The 10,341-nt window shown below is 38.0% G+C and overlaps 1 protein-coding gene across 1 annotated transcript in view; it reads right to left on the bottom strand.

Annotated features, from left to right (window-relative positions):
* Nucleotides 1-6,747: 6,747 nt before the first annotated feature.
* The window catches only part of agr2 (anterior gradient 2), a 16,032-nt gene continuing 12,438 nt past the window's right edge, over nucleotides 6,748-10,341 (bottom strand). Inside the window, exons 6-8 of the mRNA XM_061908350.1 lie at nucleotides 7,538-7,601; nucleotides 7,022-7,105; nucleotides 6,748-6,936 (exon numbers count right to left, since the gene is read on the bottom strand). Coding sequence (XP_061764334.1) covers nucleotides 6,887-6,936; nucleotides 7,022-7,105; nucleotides 7,538-7,601 — 198 coding nt within the window. The 3' untranslated portion in view covers nucleotides 6,748-6,886. The remainder of the gene's footprint in view (nucleotides 6,937-7,021; nucleotides 7,106-7,537; nucleotides 7,602-10,341) is intronic.

Genomic DNA, 10,341 nt, shown 5'->3' with positions numbered 1-10,341 from the left:
GGTTAGCAACACAGCTTAAAATGTTATGGGCAGGTTTTAATAAAATTTTCATTTGACTTTGGGGCTGATCGATTTCCCTGTCAGGATTTTTTCAAATGTATTATAACTATTATTACATATTTGTGTCAGGATGTGGACTATGGCAGGGTATGATTTCCCGAGACGCAAAGAAATTGGAGTGGACATGACGTGAAGGTAGGGACATGATTTAATTTTACTATAAAAAAAGAACAAAGAGTGCAAACAAAAGGCGCGCACAAGGCGGAGAACAAACTTGGCTTTGAAAACAATAAACTAGCACTTGGGCAAAAGCTATGGACATGAAAATGAAAAAAAAACACTTACTATGACATGAAAATAAACAAAACTCACTTGGCATGGAACTATGGTATCATGGTTAACATCGGTAGCAGAAGTCCAACAGAGTTATTGTCGCCACACCGACCAACAGAAAAAGACAGGCTATAAACAGAGGTGGGTAGAGTAGCCAGAAATTGTACTCAAGTAAGAGTACTGTTACTTTAGAGATTTATTACTCAAGTAAAAGTAAGGAGTAGTCACCCAAATATTTACTTGAGTAAAAGTAAAAAATATATTGTGAAAAAACTAGTCAAGTACTGAGTAACTGATGAGTAACCTGATTACGCCAACAAATAATGCACAACAACATAAAAATAGCAATGAGCACATTCAGAGCCATGAATATCTCTTAAGCAACTAAAACAATAATATATTTTAAATAATAGTACATTAAAATAAAAAAATTAAGGCACATTGAGCCACAATAACTTAACAGCACCATAGGCTCAGTAGGCATTCATTGATTGATTGATTGAAACTTTTATTAGTAGATTGCACAGTACAGTACATATTCCATACAATTGACCACTAAATGGTAACACCCCAATAAGTTTTTCAACGTTAATCAATTACTTAATAAATGACCAAGTCGAGGTGATCTACCTCATATATACATATACATACACACATATCATATACATATATATATATATATATATACACATATACATACATTTATATATACAGTATATAATTTATATTTATTTATTTTTCCGTTTTTGTTCACATGTTAAAGGTGTTTTAATGAATATACATGCATGTTTAACACATAGATGTCTATCTTTCATGAAGACAAGAATATAAGTTGGTGTATTACCTGATTGTGACGTCCACTTTTTCAAATGGAGGAGAAAAAAAGTTCCTCTTTTCTGTCTAATACCACGTGAAAGTCGTTGGTTTTTGGCATCTTATTTGTCCAGCTTCCATATTGGTTTTTATACACTTTACAAGAAATACATTGCCGGCAAACTCCGTATCCTGCTAGCTTGTTTGGTCTGGCTTTCGGAGACCCTTATTTTGTTAGCGCAGGCGCGACGGTGGCCTCACAATACGAAGGTCCTGAGTAGTCTTGGCTTCAAGCCAGGGCTCGGAATCTTTCTGTGTGGAGTTTGCATGTTCTCCCCGTGACTGCGTGGGTTCCCTCCGGGTACTCCGGCTTCCTCCGACTTCCAAAGACATGCACCTGGGGATAGGTTGATTGGCAACACTAAATTGGCCCTAGTGTGTGAATGTGAGTGTGAATGTTGTCTGTCTATCTGTGTTGGCTCTGCCTTCCGCCCGATTGTAGCTAAGATAATCACCAGCGCCCCCCACGACCCCAAAGGGAATAAATAAAAAAATAAATGATAAATGGGTTGTACTTATATAGCGCTTTTCTACCTTCAAGGTACTCAAAGCGCTTTGACACTACTTCCACATTTACCCATTCACACACACATTCACACACTGAAGGAGGGAGCTGCCATGCAAGGCGCTAACCAGCAACCATCAGGAGCAAGGGTGAAGCGTCTTGCTCAGGACACAACGGACGTGACGAGGTTGGTACTAGGTGGGGATTGAACCAGGGACCCTCGGGTTGCGCACGGCCACTCTCCCACTGCGCCACGGTAGAAAATGGATGGATGGGCAATCGACGTCCATTGCACCGGTCCACTCCAAGGTTTCTCATTGTATCCCGTTGGGTTGAGTTTTTATCTCGCCCTGATGTGGGATCTGAGCCGAGGATGTCGTCGTGGCTTGTGCAGCCCTTTGAAAAACTTGTGATTTAGGGTTATATAAATACATTTGATCAATTGATTGATTGAAATGAATTAAAGTACCAATGATAGTCACACACATTAGGTGTGGTGAAATTATTCTCTGCATTTGACCCATCACCCTTGATCACCCCCTCAGAGGTGAGGGGAGCAGTGACCAGCAGCGGTGGTTGCGCCCGGGAATCATTTTTGGTGATTTAACGGTGGCATGGCGTAGCGGGTAGAGCGGCCGGCTAGAAACCTGAGGGTTGCAGGTTCGCTTCCCACCTATTGACATCCCTAAAAATCGCTGCTGATGTGTCCTTGGGCAGGACACTTTACCCTTTGCCCCCGGTGCCGCTCACACTGGTGAATGAATGATAGGTGGTGGTCGGAGGGGCCGTAGGCGCAAACTGGCGGCCATGCTTCTGTCAGTCTACCCTATGGCAGCTGTGGCTACTGATGCAGCTTACCACCACCAGGTGTGAATGAATGTTGAGTCCCACTTCTATGTGAGCGCTTTGAGTGTTTAGAAAAGCATAATACAAATCTAAGTTTTTTTGTTATTTTTTTAACCCACAATTCCAACCCTTGATGCTGAGTATCAAGCAGGGAGGTAATGGGTCCCATTTTTATAGTCTTTGGAATGACTCGGCCGGGGTTTGAACTCACAACCTACTGATATCAGGGCGGACACTCTAACCACTAGGCCATGCAATGAGCAGCTTCTCCATATTTACATGGTCCCATTTGATGTCCTTGACTGGCGGTATTGACTCAGTCTACCTTAGCATGGTGCAGACTAGCAGTTCTGCACTCCGACTGGCTCACCAAGTAGCTAGCTATAAACAAGGTCATGTTTTGGAAAATTCTTACTTTTTGTCGTCAACACTGCCTTTCACACTAACTTTTTTTGTTTCCATGGTTGGAAAATCAAATTTATGTCGATCTTCAGCTATAAGCTGTTGCTGGCAAGTAAGACAGGATGTTTTGGTGTGCCCGGTGACATTTGCTACGCCAGCAAGCGGTGGGGAGACTTGTAATCCAAATTTGTGCGAGCAATCTAGAACAAACAATTGACCAAGCTAGCTCGTATTCCAAAATATATCCTGTGGTCACATGCCATTGAAATTGTGAAATGGTTCACAAATAAGTTGGGGACTAAAAAATTTTTTTTTTTTGCCTTAAATATTTGTCTTGTTTTACTTTGATAATAATCATTATCAACAAATGAAAGGCACAATCATACATTTCAAGAAAGTATTATCAGCAACAGTGTGTTATGATCCGCTGCCCGTATCATAGTATAATTATATTTTTGAGTCTTTTTGTGTTTTCTGTTGGTTTTGGACTCCTTTGGTTCCTGTTTGTGCACTTCTCAGTTGGTTACCATATTTACATATTATTTTCACCTGCAGCTTGTTCCGGACGCACACCTGTTTTTGTAATCACTGTCATTATTTAAGCCTGCCTTCTCCCGTCAGTCTGTCTGGCTTCCTAGTTTGTGTTCATACAACAAGTAACGACTTCTGTTTTCCTGCTCGCTACCTGCTAGCTTCCACGCTAGGCTATTTGTTTTCTAGCTCCCATGCTAGCTCTTTTAGTTGTTTGCCTTAAGTGCTATGAGCATGTTTTTCTTTGTTCTACCTGATTTATTTCTTAATATTTTTTTTTTTTTACCTGCACGCTGTGTCCGAAGCTCGTCTGCATCCCTGGGAGAACAAAACCCGCATCACCTTGCGATCAGGGCGTCATACAGTGGCCCATAATGACTTGATACAAAATGGATAGCAAATTAGCAGTATCGCCCACCCCTAACCAAAGCACTTGTATGAGTCAAACTTAGTCTTTAGACTAGCATGGCGCAGATTGCCTGACGTGGATGCAAATGAATAAGGTCAGTATTTGTGGATATACAACCGAGTATTTTGTCGTGGTTCTACTTCCTATCAATCCTCTTTGCGAAGACGACGTGAAAGTCCTGACTAACCAACTTGTGCCACACACTGACCCTGCTTTGTGATGCTGAGTGCATACAACAATGGTCCCATTTTATATCCAGTAACCAAGCAACAAGAAACACTGGCAGCTACCACACACACACACACACACACACACACACACACACACACACACACACACACACGAGTAATGTGCACACAAAGGCTCATGCAAACACTGCAATGAATGAGAAGGATTTTTGGGGACTGTTCACGTTTACCGATACGATAACAATTCCCAGTACCTGAGCACACACAACAGTCAAAATTTTGGGTAATTTTTTGTCGGTTAAAAATAGATATATTTTGTACGATAAAATAACAGATTTTTTGCAACATCTAAAAATAGCCGATTATTTTCACTGCTGTCCCCTTGTCTTCATCATCATTTTTCTGAGTTTCAATTACAGTTGCAAGTCCAGGATGTTAGATGACAATGGTGTACAGGTTTTGGTATGTTGACTTGTCAGTTCTGTCTTTGCTGTCTTGTCTTTTGTTGCGCCCTAATTAGTGTTAAAAATAGTATTGTACTTCTTACAGTGTGTAAGAAGTACAATAATGATACACACACTGATAGACCAGTGAGGCCGCAACACAAACTGCTTACAAATCAATTGTATTCCATTCTTAATAATAAAATAAACCCATAACTTGTAATTAATAGTGTTATGTGAAAAATGGGGGAAAAAAATCTGCAGTCATCTAAGTGACATACGTGACTCTGGTTGATTGACAGGTGTTGGCAAAAGGTAATGAAAAAGTTAATGACGTTGACTTCATCTTCATCATGGATCAGGTGCCCAGTTTAGAAAATGAAGAAGAAGATGAGAAGCGGGCACAAGATAAAGGTATGTATCTCTATGGCCTATGCTATAGGCCACAGGTCTCAAAGTCGTTTTCACTGAGGGCCACATTGCAGTTATGTTGGGCCCCAGAGGGCTGCTTCTAACATTGAATACTATTCACAGTTATTTCATGCATTTTATTAGTCGATTTTTTCCAAACTAAAATGTAAAAAAAATATGGTAAGTTGCAATAATTTCACCTTAAACCTTAGTGTATATTACTATAAATGGAAAAATAGTCATGCTGTTTTTATGGTAAAAAAAAAAAAAAAAAGGCAGCTCAGTTGCCTGAATTTTACTGTAAAATGTTTTTTGTACTTTTTACTGCAATTGTACAGTCAAATTTTGGCGCCTGATCTGCCAGTTTTTTTGTTGTTGTTTGTATTTCTTTTTTTACCGCAAATCAACAACTGTAGATTTTTGGTGTATAAATGTAAATTCAAAAACAGCACCCTAGTATACAAAAAAAAGTTTAGTTTCTTAAATTTGGAGAAAAATGCTGTAAAAACCACAGTAAATTTCCCATTTTTAACATTGAATCTATTGCTACTTTTACAATGCACCAATTGATGAATAACTTGCTTTGAAACCATTATTTTTCATATTTATTTCTATTTAGAAAAATGGTTTAAATGTTTGATAATATAATTTTTTTGCATGCTTAACATAATTTGGGATTACATGGAGTACATTTTTTTTCTCCCAAAATAGAAAGAAAGAATACATTTAGTAAGTACTTTATTTATTTCCAGGCTTTCGAGGGGCCACATAAAATTAATTGGCGGGCCATATCTGGCCCCCGGGCCTTGCGTTTGACACCTGTCCTATAGGCTATTAATTAGCTTCTTGCGAATATGTTGTATTGTTGAATGTATTTTATTTTTAGTTTGCTGAACTGGCAACGGGGCAAATCTACCCAGAACCACCTCTTCCCATCCCTAATGGGAAATATAGTTAGACATCACACAGTTTACTTTTTTTTTTTATTTAGGACGGGACATTATGATTACCCTATTTTCTTACAATTAGCCGAGTGCAGGGTTTGTCAACTGATGGCCCATATGCCACATCCAGCCTGACAAAAAAAAGAGTCCATGGCTATGAAATAATAATTATTTTGTCTAAAATGTATGTTTTTATGAATAATAGAGTGACAATAAGGGCCACAATTTACAGTATATGGGTATATATATATATATATATATAATATATATATATATATATATATATATATATATATATATATATATATATATATAACAAAATGGTTCATTCCCTTGGCAGCGGCAAAGCGAGCATTGTCTCAACCCAATGATTGAGACAATGCTCAATCAGACGATATCTGCTTTCTCTTGCCGCATCCACAACTTGGGGTTTATCAGGTGTTGGCACGTCGCTGTTGCATATTCAGTCCATGCAACACAGACGTCATAACACCATCAAAGCTCACGTTTACGCATTCACACAGCGTCAATATTTTGGGATGAAATGATAGAAGAAATATAAAAATCCATTAGTTGCAGCAATAAGTTAAGTTTAAAAATTTGTGATCTCGTAGCACGTAACAGTGGTGCGTTCAAGGACCCCTCCAATAATATAATAATGATGATGTATTGTTAGATTATTAATGTCCACTGATGATAATCCAGCTATTTACACTGTAAATTACATGGAAATTTTACAGATTAACAATCATATTTAAGTGAATAATGACAAATGACGTCATTATTGAACTCATATTCTGGCTACTTTACATTGAGTTTGTTCATAATATGCTGTACCGTCACGTCAAATTGGAACTAAAAACGCTCTCATAATCAAATTTATTTCAAAGACAACATCATAATAAGAAAGAAGATGATTACAATGAAAGTAACTTCCCAGTGCTTGGTTTTTAGAACATGAAATTGTTGATGCGTCTCAGGAGGAACACGTTGTCTGCCGCTCACAGCTCAGACTTGAGGAGTTTCTTGGCCAACTGCATGTTGCTCGCCACTGAAAGAGCAGATAAATTATTGAAACATTCAGTGCTGCTCGTGTATACCTGACAATATACTGCAGTGGTGAGGTGTCGTCTTACAGAGTTTGATGTCATTTGGTTCGTAAGCATACATACGGTTGCCATAGCGACCAGTAATGTCAGCTCTCACCGTCATGGTAGGGTCTGAAAAGGTACGGTGGAAAAACCTTTAGTCCAACTAAAAGTCAGTAACTTACTAGTAAAATTGCATTATTTTTATTATGTGTTATGTATTTGCCGTGAGTGTGTTTCAGTGTGGAGAGAGTGGATGTTATAAAAATCCACCAAGGGGCCCAAAAAAGTTGTGAGTGCCAGCACTTTAATAAAGCAGGGGGAAAAACTGTGACAATCAATGTGGCAAACTACGATGGGAGCATGTGTATATCAATACAATCCATATTGATCCACACTGAATTGGTTTAACTCTGTTTGATAAAAAACATTTAAATCTAAGCATATGTTTTTTTCTGGCCCAGGAGGAAATTTTGGACACCTTTTAGTAAGCTTCTGATTCCTGTAGCTCAAACACTTGAAGTGATCGTTCAAATGTTACTGCATGCTATCGTTAGCTCTTACCAACAAAAATTATTCTGGGGACGTATTGTCCATCCGGAGAGAGATGTTTGTCCGTAGTTTCATACTGTGGAGGAACAACAACAAGCACATTTCATGGTGACATAAATATCATTGTGTATAAAAAACACTGGAATGACAAAGTCGCCTTAGTTCTTTTTTTAAATGTTTTGCCTTCATCATGTCTCCCAAACTAAGGAAAACTCTTCTGATTGCAGTGTGCCAAAGAAAAGAAAAAACATCACCATGCATGTTAAAATAGACAAGGTCAAAAGCCCATGAACGGCAACTAACTTTGGCCGGAATTGGTAAAAAGTTGTTCTTTCTTTTTTTAGTTACGGTTTCATTTAAATATTATATTTAATATAATTACTTCTGTATTTCCTAATTTGCTTTGTGTACAGTGTAGAGATGTAGGTATAATTTAGGTGTAAACTCTGATTTACACAAAATATCCACACTGCGTCTTGAGAATGGAACTCATAAATTGTGCACCTCCTCTATGTATGTAAGGTATATAATATGTAACAAAGTAATTTGTAATAAAGGATGTCCCTAAAGTCTAAAATACATATAATATACATTCATATATACAATAAAATGCACATAAAAATATATATTAAATTAAAATATTACTATACATTTATGTGTATATAAATATATTGGAAAAAAATAATCATTATAATAATTATACTAATAAAAAATAACAATATATATATACAGTGGGGCAAAAAAGTATTTAGTCAGCCACCGATTGTGCAAGTTCTCCCGCTTAAAATGATGACAGAGGTCTGTAATTTTCATCATAGGGTACACTTCAACTGTGAGAGACAGAATGTGAAAAAAAAATTACAGGAATTCACATTGTAGAAATTTTAAAGAATTTATTTGTAAATTATGTAGAAATTTTCAAGAATTTATTTGTAAATTATGTTGGAAAAAAAGTATTTGGTCAATCATTCAAAGCTCTCACTGATGGAAGGAGGTTTTGGCTCAAAATCTCACGATACATTGCCCCATTCATTCTTTCCTTAACACGGATCAATCGTCCTGTCCCCTTAGCAGAAAAACATCCCCAAAGCATGATGTTGCCACCCCCATGCTTCACAGTATGTATGGTGTTCTTGGGATGCAACTCAGTATTCTTCTTCCTCCAAACACGACGAGTTGAGTTTACACCAAAAAGTTCTATTTTAGTTTCATGTGACCACATGACATTCTCCCATGTGCTCTCTGGCAAACTTCAGACGGGCCTGGACATGCACTAGCTTAAGCAGGGGGACACGTCTGGCACTGCAGGATTTGACTCCCTGTCGGCGTAGTGTGTTACTGATGGTAACATTTGTTACTTTGGTCCCAGCTCTCTGGGATCTTGCGTGGAGCCCCAGATCGAGGGAAATTATCAGTGGTCTTGTAATTCTTCCATTTTCTGATAATTGCTCCCACAGTTGATTTTTTCACACCAAGCTGTTTGCCTATTGTAGATTCATTCTTCCCAGTCTGGTGCAGGTCTACAATTCGTTTCCTGGTGTCCTTCGACAGCTCTTTGGTCTTGGCCATAGTGGAGTTTGGAGTCTGACTGTTTGAGGCTGTGGACAGGTGTCTTTTATATGGATAACGAGTTCAAACAAATGCCATTAATACAGGTAACAAGTGGAGGACAGAAGAGATTCTTAAAGAAGAAGTTACAGGTCTGTGAGAGCCAGAGATCTTCCTTGTTTGAAGTGACCAAATATTTTCCACTATAATTTACAAATAAATTATTTAAAATTCCTACAATGTGAATTCCTGGATTTTTTTTTTTTCACATTCTGTCTCTCACAGTTGAAGTGTACCTATGATGAAAATTACAGACCTCTGTCATCATTTTAAGTGGGAGAACTTGCACAATCGGTGGCTGACTAAATACTTTTTTGCCCCACTGTATGTGTATATACAGTATATATATATATACATATATATATATATATATATATATATATATATATATATATATATATATATAAACCCCGTTTCCATATGAATTGGGAAATTGTGTTAGATGTAAATATAAACGGAATACAATGATTTGCTAAACATTTTCAACCCATATTCAGTTGAATATGCTACAAAGACAACATATTTGATGTTCGAACTGCTAAAAAAATTTGTTGTGTAAATAATCATTAACTTTAGAATTTGATGCCAGCAACACGTGACAAAGAATTTGGGGAATGTGGCAATACATACTGATAAAGTTGAGAAATGCTCATCAAACACTTATATGGAACATCCCACAGGTGTGCAGGCTAATTGGGAACAGGTGGATGGCATGATTGGGTATAAAAGCACCTTCCATGAAATGTTAAGTAATTCACAAACAAGGATGGGGTGAGGGTCACCACTTTGTAAGCAAATTGTCGAACAGTTTTAGAACAACATTTCTCAACGATCTATAGCAAGGAATTTAGGGATTTTACCATCTATCCATCCATCCATTTTCTACCGCTTATTCCCTTTCGGGGTCGCGGGGGGCGCTGGCGCCTATCTCAGCTACAATCGGGCGGAAGGCGGGGTACACCCTGGACAAGTCGCCACCTCATCGCAGGGCCAACACAGAAAGACAGACAACATTCACACTCACCATCTACGGTCCGTAAAATCATCAAAAAGTTCAGAGAATCTGGATTTTATGGACATTTGATCCCTCAGGCGGTACTGCATCAAAAACCGACATCAGTGTGTAAAGGATATCACCTCTTGAGCTCAGGAACATTTCATAAAACAACTGTCAGTAACTGCAGTTGGTCACTACATCTGTAAATGCA

This window comes from Nerophis ophidion, linkage group LG08 (genome assembly GCF_033978795.1).
Source record: "Nerophis ophidion isolate RoL-2023_Sa linkage group LG08, RoL_Noph_v1.0, whole genome shotgun sequence".
NCBI classification, from domain to species: Eukaryota; Metazoa; Chordata; class Actinopteri; order Syngnathiformes; family Syngnathidae; genus Nerophis; species Nerophis ophidion.
This window is presented reverse-complemented; position numbering and strand designations above follow the sequence as displayed.